This window comes from Fusarium phalaenopsidis, assembly GCF_050370095.1.
Source record: "Fusarium phalaenopsidis strain FUZ10S chromosome Unknown contig_32304, whole genome shotgun sequence".
NCBI classification, from domain to species: Eukaryota; Fungi; Ascomycota; class Sordariomycetes; order Hypocreales; family Nectriaceae; genus Fusarium; species Fusarium phalaenopsidis.
The window spans coordinates 1,817,341-1,836,799 of record NW_028145404.1 but is presented as its reverse complement, the minus strand read 5'-3'; the positions used below and the strand labels follow the sequence as shown (position 1 = coordinate 1,836,799).

Here is a 19,459-nt window from a genome sequence, read left to right as displayed (position 1 = left end):
ATCGATCGGTTACGTCTCATTGCAGCGTTTCGCTTTGCATTGCTCGCAACGCAACATCCACCCAACCTTAACTGCCGATGCTGCATGCGCGCCAGACAGGGGAACTTACTCGTTTAAGTTGGACTCAGCCCGGGACACTCGGTCAGCATCAACTCTGCAGTTGACAGCTTTCCTGAGCAACTGTGCATTTTGGCCGCACCCTATCCCGAAGGCTTGACGCCCTCTGCCCTGCTCTGCATCATCAACTGGTTGGTAGGTGATATGCAGACCTTCTCCTCTTCCTACCATCTCATCCGCCCTTTCCTGTCCGATGATCTCTTGATCCCGTCTGCCCCCACACCCCGATCTTGTTGCGTCATGAGTGATTCGTCGTCCTCTGTCCTTCAATCACCCTTGTTATATGCTCGCAACCCATCATTGTCACTGAGGTCCTCCTCATACATATTCCCTTGCAGCGCCAATCGGGTGTGGCGTATGTTTGCCGACTCAGATTCCGCTCATGCCATTTCCTTCGTTATTGTCTCCCGGATGTCTGCATTTCCTTCCCGGCGACCCACACCCTTCCGTCGCGTCGCGCTACACGATCCCGCGATGTCGGATACGAGATCGCTGCCACCTTTTTTACACCCATTGTCATGCTTGGACTTTTTTGCGACTCGACTGGACTCGGACTGACCATTGGACTGTAGTGATCGAAATGTCATGATACACGCTTTTACACTTAATACCCCCAACTAATACACACCATGGCATCAAGGTAAGTCCTTTATCCGTTCACATAACTATCACGACCTTGCTAACTTTGTGTGCAGACTCGACAGATTGGTCACGTGAGTAAATACCTCTCCCCTGCTTCCAGACTGCAGGCATCGGCATGGCTTCCCGTTGAAGATATATGCGGAAACCCGCTTGTCCTCTGTCCGGGCCTGAAGGTGGAATATGAAGCTGACTTTTGAATAGTATCCTCGAAACGGGGAGTACGAGACTAATCCGCGACACTGCTGTCAACCAGCTTGCTGACTGGCAGAAGCAACATCCTGATGAGTTGTTCAATCTTCTTTCCCGCGTTGTCCCCTACCTGAGACACAAGGAATGGGAGACGCGAAGGACTGCAGCTGCGGCCATTGGCAAGATTGTGGAAAATGCGCCTGTCTACGACCCAAACTCTGAAGATGCACCCACTGAGCCCAAGAAGGAGGAACCCGCTGCCGAGAATGGCCACATCAAGAAGGAGGAGGAAGACAAGGAGCTCGACATATCAGGCGACGACGTGTTCCGGCTAGAGTCACTCAACGTTGACATGATTCTCAAGTACGGAAGGGAGCTGCTACGGGGTGGCGGCATCGAGTATGGACTTGCGGCTCTCGAACCACAAGCACGCCTAACCCGCCAGAAAAAGACATTGAACGGACGCCTTGGCCTCTTGGGGAGGAAGTATGAGGATGAAGAGATCGCCTACACTGGTGGTGACAACCTGGCGCCCCCCATGACCCCGATGGATGCTACGAACGGCCATAGTCGACCAGACGGCACCAGTGGTCAAGGCCAACCCACCGAGGAGTCCCAGCTCAGCTCTCGACAACTTAACGTCCTAAAACGAAAGCGCAAGCGAGAAGCCATGAAGGCATCCCAAGGCAAGGGCGGTTTCGGTGACCTCTCTGTAAGGCGCTCGTTGACATCGGGCTCGGAACATTTTGGAGAAGATTCCCCTATGCTGGATAATGACTCGAAAAAGAACGGCAAAATGAATGACTACTTCAACCTCGAGCGACCGGCGGACGTCGACGAAGACACCAAGGTAGTCAGCGAGTTCAAGGGTCCCGTCATTCCCATCAAGTCAGAGCTCGAGGTCGAGGACAACATGGAGGGCGCCGAGTGGCCCTACGAGCGACTGTGCGACTTTCTCAAGGTTGATCTATTTGATCCGTCCTGGGAAACTCGTCATGGAGCTGCGATGGGCCTACGTGAAGTTATCCGTGTACACGGCGGTGGTGCTGGCAGGGTGCGTTCTAAGTCTAGGGAGCAGAACGATGCTCTCAACCGCAAGTGGCTTGATGACTTGGCCTGCCGCTTATGCTGCGTACTTATGCTTGACCGCTTCACGGATTACAGCTCTGACACGTCTGTTGCTCCTATTAGAGAGACAATAGGACAGTCGCTTGGATCTGCCCTTAAACACCTCTCCTCACAATCCGTCTATTCCACCTTCAAGATATTGTACAAGATGGTGATGCAAGACGACCTTGGCCTCGAGCGGCCGGTGTGGTCTGTGTGCCACGGTGGTATGATTGGCTTGAGATATGTCGTTGCAGTCAGGAAGGATCTTCTCCTTCAGGACAGCGACATGATAGATGGGATCATCAGGACTGTGATGAAGGGGCTAGGAGACATGGATGACGATGTCAGGTCTGTCAGCGCTGCTACGCTGATTCCCATGGCCAAGGAGTTTGTCACATTGCGACCCGGTCAGCTCGATGGCCTTGTCAATATCATCTGGGAAAGTCTGTCGAATCTCGGAGACGACCTCAGTGCAAGCACTGGTCGTATCATGGACCTTCTTGCCACCCTCTGCAGCTTCCCCGAGGTGTTGGACGCTATGAAGGCTTCAGCTGCCCAAGACGAAGAGCGGTCCTTCACTCTACTCGTCCCACGCCTCTACCCCTTCCTGCGCCATACCATCACTTCGGTCCGTGTGGCTGTCTTGAAAGCTCTGTCAACATTTGCCAAACTCGATGCAGAGACATCACAGGGCTGGCTCAACGGCAGAATTCTTCGGCTAATCTTCCAAAACATTCTTGTCGAAAGGGACAAGGAGGCCCTCAACATGTCACTGGAGCTATGGACGGCTCTCGTCCAAAGCTTGGCTAAGAATCCTGCTGTCCTCGCTGATGAGTTTGCTGCTCATATCGACCCCATGATGCAACTGACACTTCATCCTATTGGTGTCTCGAGGAACCCGATACCGATGAATGCCACACTCTTCCAGAAGCCGTCTGGTGGCACGTACTCTATGCCTGGTGTTGTTCAGCACACGCCTCGAAAGCCCTCATCACCCGACGGGTCCGATCGAGCACCTAAGCGCCGACGCAAATCGACCAAGGTTGATGAGGTTCCCACAACGAGCCTTACTCACGATGTTGATGGTCATATGATGCAAGGCGATGTTGATCTCGTCGGTGTAGACGTTCTTATTCGGTCGCGTGTGTCAGCTGCGAAGGCCATGGGTCTCATTATGTCCCTTGTTCCAGTTGCCAACTTGGATGACTACGACGCACTCCTCATCCCCGGACTTGGATCAGCATTTTCTTCGAGCCAACTCACAGCATGCGTAATTATCGACGAATATGCCAAGAACTGCCAGACCGCCGGCGACTCGCGATACCTCGAGAACCTCCAGCGCATCCTTGATTCAGAACGGCCAACGGCATATAGAGACTTGGTCAACTTTATTCAACGTGTCAGAACACAGTGCCAGCAGCTGATCCATCTCTTCCGAGACCACGGCAAGGTCTCCCACAGCAAACTCCCGACTTTGCCTGTCGTGGTGCAGGGAGAAGCCGAAGCCGGCCCTAATGCCTTCTCCATCGCAACTGCTGAGAAATGCGTAAGCGATGATTACGAGAAACTGAAGAAGGCTATGCCTCCAGGCCAACGCCTTATTGCGAGCCAGCAGCTTTCTGATGCTCGCGACGTGACGGTTGCGGCAATTGAGGAGGCCAAGGCTATCAAGACGGCTCGTGACGTCCGGATCAAGGCCGCAGCAGCATGCGCGATGGTTGCTATGAAGGTGCTCCCGAAGAAGCCCAGCCCCTTGATCAAGGGCATCATGGACTCCGTCAAGACGGAGGACAACCAGCAACTCCAAACTCGCTCAGCCGACACTATCGCTCGACTTGTCCAGCTGTTTACTGAGAAGGGCCGAAAGGGGCCAGCTGACAAGGTGGTGTCCAACCTGGTCAAGTTCTCTTGTGTCGAAGTCGCAGAGACTCCTGAATTCCCCGTCCACGCCGCTAAGACCGATTGCGTGTTGTCGATGCAAAAGGAGGAAGACCGAGTTGACCATGCAGATGCAGCTAAATGGGCCCGAGAAGCCAAGGCTGCTCGTATCACGAGGCGTGGTGCGAAGGAGGCCCTTGAGATTCTGTCGAGAACTTACGGGGCCAAGCTGCTCGAAATTGTGCCCAGTCTCCGAACCTTCATGGAGGAGCCCCTTGTCAGGGCTTTCTCTGATGCTCTCCCTGCTGAAGCCAAGGATCCTGAGCAGACGTTCGGACAGGAAATCGTGGACGCTATGTCTGTCATCAGGACTATGACGCCAACTTTGGACAAGTCATTGCACCCCTTCGTTATGGAATTGATGCCCCTGGTCATCAAGGCCCTCCACTCCGAGCTCTCCGTCTTCCGCTACATGGCCGCCAAGTGCATGGCTACTATCTGCAGTGTCATTACTGTTGAGGGTATGACGGCACTTGTCGAGAAGGTTCTCCCGTCTATCAACAACCCTCTCGATCTCAACTTCCGTCAAGGCGCGATCGAGGCCATTTACCACCTGATCGCTGTGATGGGCGATGCCATCCTGCCTTATGTCATCTTCCTCATCGTGCCAGTCCTGGGACGAATGAGTGATTCTGACAATGAGATCCGTTTGATCGCTACAACGTCGTTCGCCACGCTGGTGAAGCTTGTTCCCCTAGAAGCTGGCATTCCCGATCCTCCTGGCTTGTCCGAGGAACTGCTCAAGGGCAGAGATCGTGAGAGGACCTTTATCGCCCAGCTTCTTGACCCAAAGAAGGTGGAGCCGTTCCAGATTCCTGTCGCCATCAAGGCGGAGTTGCGATCCTACCAACAAGAAGGTGTGAATTGGCTCAACTTCCTCAACAAGTACCACCTCCACGGTATCCTCTGCGATGACATGGGTCTCGGAAAGACTCTCCAGACTATTTGTATAGTCGCCAGTGACCATCATCAACGTGCCGAGGAGTTTGCCAAGACCAAGGCACCGGATGTCCGAAGGTTGCCTTCTCTCATCGTCTGCCCCCCTACGCTCTCAGGACATTGGCAACAAGAGATCAAGACGTATGCGCCGTTCTTGAGCGTGACTGCATATGTCGGCCCACCAGCGGAGAGAAAGGCTATGAAGGATAGACTGGGCGAGACGGACATTGTGGTCACATCGTACGACGTCTGTCGCAACGACTCGGACATTCTTGACAAGCATAGCTGGAACTATGTTGTTCTTGACGAAGGTCATCTCATCAAGAACCCCAAGGCCAAGATCACTCAAGCGGTCAAGAGGCTGGCCAGTAACCACCGTCTCATCCTTACTGGCACACCCATTCAGAACAACGTTTTGGAGCTGTGGTCTCTGTTTGACTTCTTGATGCCGGGTTTCTTGGGTGCTGAGAAGGTCTTCCTGGATCGGTTCGCAAAGCCGATCGCAGCAAGTCGATTTAGCAAGGCTTCGTCCAAGGAGCAAGAGGCGGGAGCTCTCGCAATCGAGGCACTTCACAAGCAGGTGCTCCCATTCCTGCTGCGTCGTCTCAAGGAAGAAGTGTTGAACGACCTCCCACCCAAGATCTTGCAGAACTACTACTGCGACCTGAGCGACCTGCAGAAGAAGCTCTTTGAGGACTTTACCAGGAAGCAGGGCAAGAAGATCCAGGCAGAGGCTGGTCGGGAGGACAAGGAAGCGAAGCAGCATATCTTCCAGGCGCTACAGTACATGCGCAAGTTGTGCAACTCTCCTGCCATGGTCATGAAACCAGGAACCGCCTTCTACGATGACACGCAAAGAATCCTGAACAAGAAGGGCACATCGATCGAAGATACCCAGCATGCACCCAAGTTGACTGCCTTGAGAGACCTTTTGGTAGACTGCGGCATTGGTGTCGAGGGTAACGAATCCAATGACCCTCTGTATCAACCCATCAAACCCCATCGAGCACTCATCTTCTGTCAGATGAAGGAGATGCTTGACATGGTGCAGAACAAGGTCTTGAAGGAGCTGCTTCCTTCGGTGTCACACCTGCGACTCGATGGCTCAGTCGAGGCGAACAAGAGACAGGACATCGTCAACAAGTTCAATAGCGACCCGTCATACGATGTCCTCTTATTGACGACAAGCGTGGGTGGTCTTGGTCTCAATCTGACAGGAGCCGACACTGTCATTTTTGTCGAGCATGATTGGAACCCGCAAAAGGACCTGCAGGCCATGGACCGAGCGCATCGTATCGGTCAGAAGAAGGTGGTCAACGTGTACCGACTTATCACGCGCGGAACCCTCGAGGAGAAGATTCTGAACCTCCAGCGATTCAAGATCGATGTGGCATCGACAGTTGTCAACCAACAGAATGCGGGTCTCTCAACAATGGACACAGACCAGATCCTGGACCTGTTCAATGTGGGCGATGCTGCACCGAACCTCATAGCGGACAAGGAAAAGAACAACATGGAAGGAAGGGAAGAAGACATGGTGGATATCGAAACGGGCGATGTGCGCGCGCCCGGAAAGAAGGCATGGCTGGACGATCTAGGGGAGCTATGGGACAACAAGCAGTACGAGGAGAGCTTCGACTTGGACGACTTTATGAAGACCATGTCGTGAGTGGAGGAAGACAATTGCAGAGGGAAGAGTTGCTGAGAAGGGATCTTGGCTCGTTTAGAATATGGTGTTTTGGAACTGCGTCAATACCTCTGTACAATAGCTTAGATCATTTTAGCGAAGGAGTACTCTTGCTTATGAAGATCAGGGTTGATTCCGGAGAATGGAATCCCACATGGCTATACAAGATCTGATTTTCATGAGGCTTTGTGAGTGTTGAGATTGTACTGTTTCCAAGAGGATGAGAAAAGGAAACCTGCACCAATGTTTTGCTGATAGTGACATGTCAAGTATGTGAGGCAATTTTCGACGGCCCTTCTTCAACAATCAAAGCGTAATTGGTTTAGTGGTAAAATTCTCCGTTGCCATTCGAGTAACGTCGGGGAGCCCTGGGTTCGATTCCCAGATTACGCATTATGGTTTTCTTTTTTGCTCATCATCATGAATAGCCTTTCGCCGTTTCTATCATCTTGTGAAATCGTGATGGTGTTGTGATGCTATCTTGTGGCGTGTGTGAACTGTGGCTGATGTCGGGAGTGGCTGCCCAATACTCATGGTGGGGTGCTCCGGGTGACCCCGCCATCATGGTCGAGCTCAGAAGCAACGTCCAGAATCTTCCACTCTGACAAGGCAGAGCACAATATCGACTCTCTCCCTGATTTCAGCTTCACTTTTTGGTGGAAGAAGTCATCAACTCGAGATACGAGATCAAGTCGTAGTATACTCACCTAGTCACCATGCCCGTCGATTACAGCAAATGGGTTAGTACTACTCTGGATGGTCAGCCTCGGTTTACTGACTGTTTGCTAGGACGCGCTGGAGCTCAGCGATGACTCGGACATTGAAGTGCACCCCAACGTCGATAAGCGATCTTTCATCCGGGCGAAGCAGAACCAGATTCATCAAGAGCGGCAGCACCGCAAACTACAGATCGAGACCCTCAAGTACGAGCGCGTCGTCAACGATGGCTTGATCAAGCGCATCTCAGCCCTCCTGGCATCGCTACGAGCCCATGCCTCCGAGGCCGCAACTAGGAACCCGGCCGAGGTTGCTTTCCAGGCGGTCATGGAGTCGGCTGGGAACCCCAAGGACGACAAGCCTCCGTCGCCGCCTGAGGGTGTCCATACACAGGAGAAGGAGCAGCCATCTTACACCAAGATGATGGCCACTCTGCTAGATCAAGTCAACAAGGCTCTTGACGAAAAGAATCCCGAGAACCGATACGAGGCAATGATTGCCGAGATTCAGACGCACGAGGATAAGATTGAGAACCTGCAGAAGGAGTTGGTTGTGAAGCTGGAGCAGCTCCAGGCAGAGGAGAGCCGCAAGATCACCAGCGAGAGCATCCACACTGGATTTGACAGCTCGTACGTTGCCAAGTCGACACCGGCCGACAAGAAGCAGGAGTCTACACAGGTGGAATTGCTGAACCCCAACTTTTCCGGTGCCGCATCAAGCTCCGGTGCCGGAAAGGAAGAAGTCAAGGTGGACGACGATGCAGACATTGAGGCCTCAGCAGCGGGAAAGAAGTTTGGCTCGATCAAGGCCAACGACTACTCGGCAAGTCTCCAGTTCCTGTCGCAGAACCCGCAGATCCTGGTGGAGCGGGAGACGGACGGGCTGCTGGTCTTGGCCTTTGACGCTGCTCTTGAGGGCAAGGATGAGCTTTCGAGACAATATGTGCACCAGGCTCTTCTCCTTCAATACTGCCGAGCTCTGGGCAAGGACGGTGTTGGACTGTTCTTCAAGCGCATCACCACCAAGGGACACCAGGCCCAGGATGTATTCTACAAGGATGTGCAGGACACGTACGTGAAGATCCGGACGAGGTCCAAGGAGATTCTGGCGGAGCGGGCCAAGGAGGGAGAGACGGAGGGCGTCGAGCAGATCCAGCTGCATGCCGTGGAACCTGGTACAGTCATTCAGATCACAGTGCCAGCAGCGGACAGCCAGGACCCCGAGGAGCAGGAGGCGCGCAAGATCTTTGAGAGCTTCAAACCCGAGATGCGCAAGGCTCTGGAGTCGGGCAAGCTGGATGAGGTGAACAAGGTCCTAGGAGAGATGAAGGTTGACGAGGCTGAGGAGCTCGTTGGTCTGTTTGGCGAGGTAAGTTGAACGAATGATGTTGACTGACATGAGCTAACTTTTGATAGGCCAACATTCTGAGTTTGGAAGAGCAGATAATCGATGCGACGACAGAGGAGGGACAGAAGCAGCTCAAGGACATCGAGGCAGCTGCTGCGTTAGACAAGAAGCAAGAGTATGGAGACCCTGAGTAAGTAGGTCTAGGCATATACGATGGTGTGTATGAAGGCGATGGTGAAACGGGGATAAAACAAGCAAGGTTGGCATTCAGAGCGGGTTGGTACAGCACAGTAGTGTAGTGTAGTGTATTTGATAAATTGCAATACTATGCGGCCAATTATGATACGCATGCCGCTTCAAGAGTGTGCGAACATGTTTCTGAAGGGAGCATTGGTTTGCCAGTGGCAAGAATGTGATTTGCCATGGCCTGCCTCATGGTGTGTTGAAGTCGTGATTTTGAGCCGCCCGATCAAGGTGGCACAACGTGGACAGGGGGTTGGATAAAAATAGAAGCGGGTCTAGCGGAGTCGAGGTCGAGTTATGCACAGCCTCCATCAACATGTGCCCGGCGTGGCTGGCGGGCGATCATGAAGAGGCTGGATGCATAAGAGGTTGTAGATTATGACGATGATTTCGAGGTGAAATTCACTGTTTATTCAAGCTCATATTAACAGTATATCTAGTATTTCAGTCTATTCTTCTAATCTCATTGTTAGATTGCAGACAAGGAAAGTGAAATCATGTAAACGAGATCCAATCTCGCCAAGACCAACAAGCGCCGCCCCCAAACAGAGACCATCCATCCCGCATTTTTTTTTTCTTCCACAAAAGCCTTGTGAAGCTTGGCGGCTGACACCTGCCGTTGATCCCGAGTGAGAAAGAGGCGGTCGATCTTGAATGTGCATGGCCTTTTTTCTGGGTCAGAGAATTTGTCGTCCCACGTTCGTTCGTCGATCAATGGTTGCTGACCAGCCAACTGTAGATACATGACGCGCGGCCAGTACGAGATGTTGACAGAAGAAGAAGCATAGCCGTATGCTTGACTAGCTAGTTCTATCGGTGAACTGTTAAACATGGTGACCGTCCATGGCCCGCATCAATACGATGCAGAGTGCTTCTTTTCTTAGCCTGTTTGAAAGCACAACACCATCCATCACCTTACAAACAAAACCACATGTATCCACCATTTGCTGACGTCTCTCGGGGCGCAGCTAAGCCCCTTCCCCTGCTGCACATCTCTCTCGGTCCAAGGTGGCTTTCATCCAGTCGTAGCCTAACGGTGGAGAAAGCTCAGGCCCTTCAGGGTCTTGACGCCTCTAGACTTGTTACAAAGCCGCCCCCAACCTCCAAAAACTGGAGCCGGGCGACGTCAGCTTTAAAGCACAGACGAGATCCCCTGGATCTTCTTTGTTCAATAACTACTGTTCTTTCGTTTCATAATTCGTGCCTTTTCCTCTTCTTGAACATACGAGCAAGGTCATCTTCATTGTATCTTGATTTGATCTCTTTTGTTTTTGTGTGTATTGCTACTTCTTTCATCTACAACACCAAAAACATCCCCAGACAGACATATCCACATCTACACCACAACCGCCATCATGCTTCTTCCTTCATTCAGCTCCGTGGCCGCCGGAGCCCTCGCTGCTGCCTCCGCCGTATACGCCCTCCCCCAGTCTTCCGGCTCCGGCTCGGGATCTTCATCAAAGGCCTGCAACAACTCTCCCGACCTCTGCAGCCGCAGCTACAACAACATCACCCACATGGGCGCTCACGGCAGCTCCTTTCTCCGAGACTCGAGTACTTCGACCTTTGGCGCCGCCGGCAACCAGAATTACAACGCTACCGATGCCCTCGGCGCTGGTATTCGTCTGCTGCAGGCCCAGGTTCACAAGGAGAATAACACCCTCCGCCTGTGCCATACTACGTGCGAGATTCTTGATGCTGGTCCCCTTGAGGACTGGCTGAGCAACGTCAACGACTGGATCGTCGCCAACCCCAACGAAGTCGTCACCTTCCTCCTCGTCAACTCTGACAACGCATCTCCCTCTGAGATTGGCAAGGCTTTCAACGACTCGGGCATCGCCGAGCTCGCTTACAGACCTTCCGGCGAAGGACCCTCTGGCGACTGGCCGACACTCGAGGACATGATCAGCGGGAAGCAGCGCGTCGTCGCCTTTGTCACCAACATCGACCCCTCGACCGACTACCCCTTCCTGATGCCCGAGTTCGACTACGTCTTCGAGACGGCCTTTGAGGTGCAGAACCTCGGCGACTTCAACTGCACCCTCGATCGACCCCCCAAGCTCGGCAGCGCCACCGCCGCCCTGTCGTCCAACTACCTCAGCCTGGTAAACCACTTCAAGTACCAGAGCTTGATCGAGGGCAGCGACGCGTTCGTCCCCGACGTCAACAACATTGAGATTGTCAACAGCGACAACACAACCCAGGACGGAAACCTGGGCAAGCATCTCCAGGAGTGTCGCCAGCAGTGGTCTGCCGCCCCCAACTTTGTGCTCGTCGACTTCTTTGATGAGGGCCAGGTCCTCGCCGCCGCCGACAAGATGAACGGCATCTCAGGTGCCACTGGCCGCGAGGCCGTCGAGGACAGCGACGACGAGTCCATGGGCAACAGCCCCGATAGGCGGCTGGGTATGGGCGCCCTGACTGCCTTTGTCGCCGCGGCGGTGCTGTTGGTGTAGACGACACCTTCGGTTTCGTCATGTTCCTTTTGTATTCACTTGCGACATACACCCCACAAAACACATACATATCAGGCCCTGAGTGGCCTCATCTCATAAATCAGGTTGGTAAATTGGGCTCAGCGAGGCGTTCAGGTTTAGCAAGCTTTGCATTGCATTTGGGGGGATAGGACGGAAATTGATATACCTGATGAATCAACTGGATCAGGTTGCATTTAGCATAGACTGGGAAATTGGTCTACATAACTGAGGGGATACAACTCCAACTCTTACATAGATAGACCGATGAATGAACAAGGCATAGACGCCATGGAGAACTTGACTTCGACTTTGAATGTGATGTCTATTGCAATTATCAAATAATGACCAAACTGTGAACGAACGTCAGTAACTTTTGGTGCATCATCATGAAGTTGAGAGGTGATGCTGCTGTTAGTTGCTTGTGACGTCTCCCTCAGCCAATTGGTCATCTCGAAGCCTTTCCCCTACCCACCTTCAAAAACACGCTCACTCCATCACATTTCCGATGCGTCACCGTCTCCTCGTAACCTCCTCCAGGCGGTACATCCAGACGTTCAGTTATAGCACATTTCGAAAGCCCTTTACCATGGACTACGATAGTCTCGCGACTCCCGAGTCGTGCTACGTCGACTTTTGTCTCCTACCCGTGAGTCATCTTATGTAAACCACCTTTACAGCGCTGACAAACTCCCGACAGCTCGGCACGGGGAGCGTCTCGGTGGCCGAGGATATTGCAGAGGTGCAAAAGGTTCTCAAGGCGAGCGGGCTCAAGTATACGCTTCACTCTGCCGGTACCACAGTCGGTGCGTCATTTCTTTTTGGACCTGCTGAAGAAGGGCAGGCTGTATCGAGATGAGAGATTGAAAGCTGACCGAGATGAGCAGAGGGTTCCTGGGATGAAGTCATGGCTGCCGTGGGCAAGGCACATGCTGCTGTGCACAAGCGAGGCGTGGTGAGGATTCAGTCATCCATGAGAGTTGGTAGCCGGTGAGTTGATGTTTTCCCATCGTGCAGGCTCGAGTCGAATGCTGACTGTTTATCAAGGACGGACAAGAAGCAGACGGCAGCGGACAAGGTCAAGAGGGTGGAAGACATCCTAGCCGCCGGAGAGTCCAAGTGATGGAAGCATGCATGGCCCCTCGCCAATTCATACCGTAGTCATCGAGGGGAACAAGTTTTGTCGAGCCTGTGAGGGAGACACGGTTTGAATACCTCGATGCTATTCGTAGGAGAATGGAAACAGGGCGTCCAACCTTGTCAATGGAAACCAAACTCCAACCCAGTACCCTCAAGACGCCGTGTGACTTGAAACTTCTCTCTTCCCCGGTCCCCGCCCCGTGCCGGGAAGAGGTCGGCGGGAGGCTCAAACTTGACCGGCACGAGATAACGAAAGGAGAAATGAACCCCATCGTCATATTATCTGAGGTTCCGCAAAATCTGGGGAACATGTTTGTAAAAACATCCACTCATTACGTACGTATTTTTTTTTCTTTCAACTCCGGCCCTGTTCTGTCCTCCCGCCGCCGGCCGGCCCCATCACCACTACGGAGGTCGACTACCCCGGAGCCGACGGCCGTCCGGGGGAGAGGGCAGCCTGGAGACTGATGCCCGCCGGGCAAGTCTGTATTTGGTATGTAATTTGGTCTCATCGTCATGTGGATTGTCTATTTCCCCATGTTTTTACTGATTTTGTCATCGAGCCTGTAAAACAGAGCTAATCGGTTCTTGGTAGGTATTTTGCACATTTCCGAGTCGAGACGGGAGCCGACGCCTCGGTTCCGAGATTAGGACTGGTGTGACACTCTTGGTTGCACTCCCTGGGAAAGTTTGCTACCACGTTGTGTGGTTCATTGAGCCAAAGATAACCACCTTGGGCTACTGTATCTGCATGTATGCCCATCTGTAAAGGGTAACTATCATGCAAAGTTTGAATAGCTTCTTCGGACATGAATCTCCATTGCAACCCATCCTCCAAGCCACGAGTTGTGTTGTCATGTACATTCATCGGCATAACGATTGGTGTCTTATCACGACCGGCTATGAATCCCAACTCTGGTAACAGCCAAGAAGATAACTCGATAAACCCATGACCAACTGAATCTGCGTTCTCCTTTCCCCTGGTGTTCCATCTCCGAACCAGACGTATCTGCTTCTCGATACACACCTCTTTGTGGGACCGGCATCTCTTCCCGGTCGTGGCGATCGCTGTGGCTTTGCCTCACACCTCTTTTTCACCACAACACACACCTTTGCCCGTTTGAGGTATTCTGCCCCCTCTCGGTGAAGACCGGACCGGCCCGGATGGTGTTTTGGAGAACCGGGACTGGCTGCCCCAAGTGCCGCTCGCTTCTGGGCTTGCAGAGGCAACGAACTCTGGTTCCGCCCTATACCCCAAATGCCGAGCAAACGAACACCCCCGATCCCAAGATCTGATGGGACCGGAGGGAGGCTTGCAGAGGGGGACCCACTGGGGGCCAATTCTCCTTTGTCAAAAACACCAAGGCCGGGTTCTGAAGTGGGGGGTTTGGCAAGTCGTGATGGCTTCATCGGGATATGATGTTGGGCCTTTTTAAACACCGCAAATGAGTATGACCAGGTTCGTGGTCATCCTGGAGTTGTGTTTCCGACCCGAGGCATCTTCTCGGTCACATACCTCCATATCTCCAAGAAACCCTTGGATCAGAACTACCGAGACAACAACGACGTGGCCCCCCCTCCACAACCGAATTCACCTCATACCCCTTGCCTTGCACCATCCTGCACATCTGACAACCCATACCCGCCCCCCATGCCACCATTCCCGGCACTCACGATGCCATTCCTTGGTGTTGAGGCCATGCGGCTCAACACCCTCCCTTGTGCGCCCCCCCTGTACGGGCTTGGGGTTCCACCTGCTCGTCCGGAAGGAGCTTGGCCCGGGAATGTCTGTGTGAGAGGGTGAGGCGTGGGTTTTATGCCGTGCCTGTCCCGGTGCTTCAGTGCTGGGCTGTGACATAGACTTGCATGAGAAGAGCTGTCGACACACTTCTCTTGATATCACGTGCAACATGTGTCAACTACCATGTTAAGATGATGCCATATATTGCGTCTATTCATAGAAAACTCTTTTTCGCTTGATATCCTTAATGCTAGGGCCGCTTTCGACCACTTACATGCCACCATTTTGGGTATTCCTCCATCCTTCCGTGACTAGACCGTCTATCAATCATTAAAGAAAACCATTAACCTATACATCAATGCCTGTCATAACCATCTTGGTCACTGTAAACTCATCAATGCCGTACTTGCTTCCCTCACGGCCGAAACCGCTCTGCTTGACACCGCCAAAGGGCGCCGCAGGGTCGCTTAGCACACCTATCATGATCATGTTAGTTACTACACTCGGTTTCTCGACTTGAAAATGACTTACCAACGTTGACACCAACCATGCCGACTTCCAGAGCCTCAGCCACTCGGTAGCATCGGTTCACGTCGTTGCTGAAAAAGTAGCCTCCGAGACCAACGTCGGTGTCGTTGGCAATCGCGATAGCCTCCTCCTCAGTGTCAAAAGCAAAGAAGGCCGCCACGGGACCGAAAGTCTCCTCATCGCAGATCTTCATGCCGGGCTTCATGCCCGTCAGCATGGTGAGATCAAAGTAGTTGGGGCCCAGCTGGGGCAGGGGCTTGCCGCCATGGACGAGCTTGGCGCCCTTGGAGATGGCATCCTCAACGTGCTCGGCAACCTTGGATACAGCACGACCGTGAATGAGAGGGCCGTGAGTCGTCTTCTCACCAAAGCCATCGCCAACGACAAAGGTCTTGACGACGTCGAGCACCATCTGGACGAATTTGTCGTAGACGCTGCGGTGCACGAGAATGCGGTTAGCGCAGACGCAAGTCTGGCCTGAGCAGCGGAACTTGCAGGCGATCAGACCCTTGACTGCCTTGTCCAGATCCGCATCCTCAAAAACAATAAAAGGGGCGTTTCCGCCCAGCTCGAAAGACAGCTTCTTGATGGTTGATGAGGACTGGTTCATCAAGATTCTGCCCACGCCGGTCGATCCGGTGAAGGACACCTTCTTGACATCGGGGTGCGTGGTGATGACCTTGCCAACCTCGGCCGTGTTGTCCAGCGCAGTGATGATGTTGACCACACCGGCGGGAATGCCAGCACGGTGCGCCAACTCGGCGAGGGCCAGAGCCGTTAGGGGAGCCTCAGCGGGAGCCTTGACGACGACGGTGCAGCCAGCAGCGAGAGCAGGACCGGCCTTACGGGTGATCATGGCAGCAGGAAAGTTCCACGGGCAGATGAGACCGCAGACGCCCACGGGCTGCTTCACAGTAGACAGACGGCATGATGGGTTGCTTGCCTCGATTGTCTCGCCGTAGATTCGAGGTGCCTCCTCGGAGAACCACTCAAAGAAGTTGGCAGCGTAGATAGCTTCAGTCTTGCCATCAGACAGCGGCTTGCCGTTCTCAAGGGTGATGAGACGGGCAATGTCCTCGGCGTTCTCGATCATGAGATCGTACCAGCGGCGGAGCAAGCGGGCCCGCTGCCGCGCCGGGGTCTTGCGGAAGGTCTTGAATGCGGCGGCGGCGGCTGCGATGGCGGCCTCGGTGTCCTGTCCGTCAAACTCGGGGCATCTCGCCACCTCTTCAAGGGTCGAGGGGTCTGCAGCACAGTGACGTTAGCTCCATGGATCTCGAGGGAGCTTGGTTGGTTGGAGCGCTTACTCTCGACAGCAAAGACCTTGCCAGACTTTGCAGCGACCCATTGGCCGTTGACGTAGCAGGACGTCTTGAGGAGCGTAGGGTCGTTGAGCTGCAGAGGAAAAGAGATCCGGCGTTAGTGGAGGCTGTATCTCGTCTTGCAGTTGTTGGGAAATGGTCCAAGACAGCTAATAAGAAAGGTGCGACAAGGGGGGGAGATGCTACACACCTTGGAAGCCATGGTGATGCTTGTCTACGTTGACTGTTGGTGGTGAGGGAACGTGAGACCCGGCAAGTGAACGCTTTTGTGGTGATGGTGGAAGATGAGCTCTTGCTTGTCTCTTGACCTTTTTCTATTCTTGCTTACAACACTTCCAGTCCAGTTCCACGAGCTTCCCCTCTCCTTCCCGGCTCTTGTCTTTTTGATATACCCAAGTCCAAAGCCTAGGCTCGAGTTTGACCGAGGACACGGCACGGCAATGGGCCGGGCTGGCTATCATGGTGCACGTTTCTGAGTCGTCCACCATGACGCTGCCGTTTCGTGAGCGCAATTGAGGCCTTGAACTGAAGCCGCCCGCGATGCCGGTTCCGTGAGGGTACACTTACAGACGGCACCGTCTGAGGGCCGGGCCGGGCATGGGCGTGTGAGATGGAGGGTGTGAGATGAAAGGTGAACGGCTGGGAAGCGAGGTGTGACATTAGCCAAGAACAGGATGTGGGCGTGTCATGTGCCTTGGATTCTGCGAAGAGATCCCCATCGGAGCTGGTGGAGGTGGGGAATGGAGAAGGAAAAAATTATGGGAGGTCTGGTGGCCGGAGCGAGAAGCAATCGGCAAGGTCTAGTGACGATGGAGAATCGTGGTAAAAACTGGGAATTCAGTGGAGATTGGATTCGAGTTATCCACGGGGTTCTCCAGGTTCAGGCTTGATCTGTCGGTGCCGCCGTTGATACCGTACGTACACACAGACTTTTTCCCATCGTGAGCCGGTGGGGGAAGTCGTGGAGAGACGACGCCGGGCCTGTCGTGACAGAACCTTCCAGGCGCTCTGACCACTGAACTCGCAGGGGATCTTGCAGTGCCGACAGCGCTCACAGCGCCTAAGGGATCCCCGGGGCCGCTACCGACGATCCAATGTCCGGGGCGTTCAAGTCCCAGATGGTGGGGGTACATGTTTGTCTCTCGGCGAGGTCATCAGTGTCTAGAACGAGGGCAGTGGTTGTACTGCGAGATTACCGCGCGGTACAGAGCTTCATGTAGAGTACCACTCAGCCTCCCACATCTCTTCTACCCCATGAACCATCAGACAAGGGCAAACCAGGCCCTGTCCAGTCGCTTCGGTATCCTACATCCCCGTCCTCGGTACCTCCGCCGACTTCCATCATCGAAGCCAGGGTACATGTTTGCCACGCAAAACACCCACCAAGTGCCGGGTCCCCTTCCTGCCGTTCCTCCCACCGAGCGGGTACCTTTTCTTTCCCTCCGCTGGACGGAGGTACAAGTGGCGGCGCGTCTGAGGTCTCGTGAGCCTCCCCCCTCCGGCTGCGAGCCGGTCGGTCTCTCGACTCCGGTCCCACGATTGATTCTCTCCTTCTGCTTGCGCCTGCCACTGTCTCCATGAGCCGCAACAACCATCGGAGAGGGGCAGGCGGGCTTGTCGAGGCCTTCCAATTGCCTTCCCGATCTTGGTTGGTGCCACTCCTTCCTCGTCGTCGTCCATGGCAGCTCCGAAGCCGCCGCCGATTGCTATAATAGCTCCTCCCCCGACGTCCATCTTGACCTCGATTCTTCTCCAGGACATCCAGACTCTCTATCCTCGCACACACACTTGATACCCCAGAGGAAGCACAGTCAATCCCCTTTAGAGATCTTAATCAACACCTTCAAGATGCCTGCCTTCGTCGAGACCCCCAAGACCACCGTCACCACGGAGATCCCTGGCCCCGTCTCCAGGGCCAGCACCAAGCGCCTCGATGCCATCTTCGACGCCCGTGCTGTCCACTTCGTGGTTGACTACGACAAGTCCCACGACAACTAGTATGATTCAATTGCTCTCGATACAGACTCTCAATGGCTAACCAACTCGCAGCATTGTCGATGTTGACGGCAACAAGTACCTCGATGTCTACGCCCAGATCGCCTCCATCCCCGTTGGCTACAACAACGCGACCCTGCTCGAGGCTGCCAAGTCCCCCGAGATGGCCTCTGCCCTCGTCAACCGACCTGCCGTGGGCAACTTCCCCTCCGACCAGTGGGTTGACATCCTCCGCAACGGCCTCATGAAGGTTGCCCCCAAGGGCCTCAGCTACATCTTCACTGCTCAGTCTGGCTCCGAGGCCAACGAGCTGGCCTACAAGGCTGCCTTCATGCTCTACCGCCGCCGCCAGCGTGGTGAGGGCGTCGACTGGAATGATGAGGAGATCAACTCCTGCCTCGAGAACTCCAAGCCCGGTTCCCCCGAGCTCGCCATCATGAGCTTCCGCAACTCCTTCCACGGCCGTGGCTTCGGCTCTCTCTCCACCACCCGCTCCAAGGCCGTCCACAAGCTTGATATCCCTAGCTTCAACTGGCCTCAGGCTCCCTTCCCTGCCCTCAAGTACCCTCTCGAGGAGCACGCTGAGGAGAACGCTGCTGAGGAGAAGCGATGCCTCGAGGAGGTTGAGCGCATCATCACCTCGTGGCACTGCCCTGTTGCCGGTCTCATCGTTGAGCCCATCCAGTCCGAGGGTGGTGACAACCACGCCTCCCCTGCCTTTTTCCAGGGTCTCCGTGACATCACCAAGCGACACGGCACCTGCCTCATCGCCGATGAGGTTCAGACTGGCTTCGGTGCCACTGGTTCCTTCTGGGGCCACGACCACTGGAACCTGACCTCTCCCCCTGACATGGTCACCTTCTCCAAGAAGGCCCAGACTGCCGGCTACTTCTTCGGCAACGAGATGCTCATCCCCGACAAGGCCTACCGCCAGTTCAACACCTGGATCGGCGACCCTGCCCGTGTCATCATGTGCAAGGCTGTCATCCAGGAGATTCTGGACAAGAAGCTGGTTGAGCAGACTGCCCGTGTCGGCCACATCCTCTACAACGAGCTCTCCCGCCTGGCTGCCAAGTACCCCGAGCACATCAGGAACCTCCGAGGCAAGGACCAGGGCACCTTTATCGCCTTCGACACCAAGGACCCTGCTGCTCTCGTCCGCTCCATGCGCCACATTGGCGTCAACATTGGAACTTGCGGCAAGAACACTGTTCGCCTCCGACCCATGCTCATCTTCGAGGAGCAGCACGTTCCTATCCTCGTCAACGCCTTCGACAAGGTCATTGGCGCTCTGTAAGATGTCTGTGAAGTACGACTAAGGGGGTCAACG

General features: G+C 54.2%; 6 protein-coding genes and 1 non-coding gene across 7 annotated transcripts; 6 read left to right on the top strand and 1 right to left on the bottom strand.

Moving 5' to 3' along the window:
- Positions 1 to 746: 746 nt before the first annotated feature.
- On the top strand, positions 747 to 6,604 carry LRP88_09868 (DNA-binding ATPase; the record flags this gene model as incomplete). Its single annotated transcript, XM_083246343.1, has 3 exons — positions 747 to 757; positions 813 to 830; positions 961 to 6,604. The coding sequence occupies 3 exons, from the start codon at positions 747 to 749 to the stop codon at positions 6,602 to 6,604; spliced, it is 5,673 nt and encodes a 1,890-aa protein (XP_083097456.1).
- Positions 6,605 to 6,933: 329 nt separating this feature from the next.
- On the top strand, positions 6,934 to 7,015 carry LRP88_09867. Its single transcript has one exon. It is a non-coding gene; the product is annotated as a tRNA-Gly (tRNA).
- A 323-nt stretch (positions 7,016 to 7,338) lies between these two features.
- Positions 7,339 to 8,880, top strand: LRP88_09866 (Hsp90 co-chaperone CDC37; the record flags this gene model as incomplete). The annotated part of the gene is made up of 3 exons (XM_083246342.1): positions 7,339 to 7,362; positions 7,412 to 8,707; positions 8,755 to 8,880. 3 exons carry the CDS (start codon positions 7,339 to 7,341, stop codon positions 8,878 to 8,880), a joined length of 1,446 nt encoding a protein of 481 aa, XP_083097455.1.
- A 1,404-nt stretch (positions 8,881 to 10,284) lies between these two features.
- On the top strand, positions 10,285 to 11,385 carry LRP88_09865 (PLC-like phosphodiesterase; the record flags this gene model as incomplete). The annotated part of the gene is made up of 1 exon (XM_083246341.1): positions 10,285 to 11,385. One exon carries the CDS (start codon positions 10,285 to 10,287, stop codon positions 11,383 to 11,385), a length of 1,101 nt encoding a protein of 366 aa, XP_083097454.1.
- A 607-nt stretch (positions 11,386 to 11,992) lies between these two features.
- Positions 11,993 to 12,526, top strand: LRP88_09864 (MTH1187/YkoF-like protein; the record flags this gene model as incomplete). The annotated part of the gene is made up of 4 exons (XM_083246340.1): positions 11,993 to 12,052; positions 12,104 to 12,209; positions 12,291 to 12,393; positions 12,451 to 12,526. 4 exons carry the CDS (start codon positions 11,993 to 11,995, stop codon positions 12,524 to 12,526), a joined length of 345 nt encoding a protein of 114 aa, XP_083097453.1.
- Positions 12,527 to 14,632: 2,106 nt separating this feature from the next.
- Positions 14,633 to 16,336, bottom strand: LRP88_09863 (succinate-semialdehyde dehydrogenase (NAD(P)(+)); the record flags this gene model as incomplete). The annotated part of the gene is made up of 4 exons (XM_083246339.1): positions 14,633 to 14,760; positions 14,816 to 16,057; positions 16,120 to 16,207; positions 16,325 to 16,336. 4 exons carry the CDS (start codon positions 16,334 to 16,336, stop codon positions 14,633 to 14,635), a joined length of 1,470 nt encoding a protein of 489 aa, XP_083097452.1.
- A 1,646-nt stretch (positions 16,337 to 17,982) lies between these two features.
- On the top strand, positions 17,983 to 19,426 carry LRP88_09862 (aminotransferase class-III; the record flags this gene model as incomplete). The annotated part of the gene is made up of 2 exons (XM_083246338.1): positions 17,983 to 18,131; positions 18,184 to 19,426. The coding sequence occupies 2 exons, from the start codon at positions 17,983 to 17,985 to the stop codon at positions 19,424 to 19,426; spliced, it is 1,392 nt and encodes a 463-aa protein (XP_083097451.1).
- Between the last annotated feature and the right edge of the window lie 33 nt (positions 19,427 to 19,459).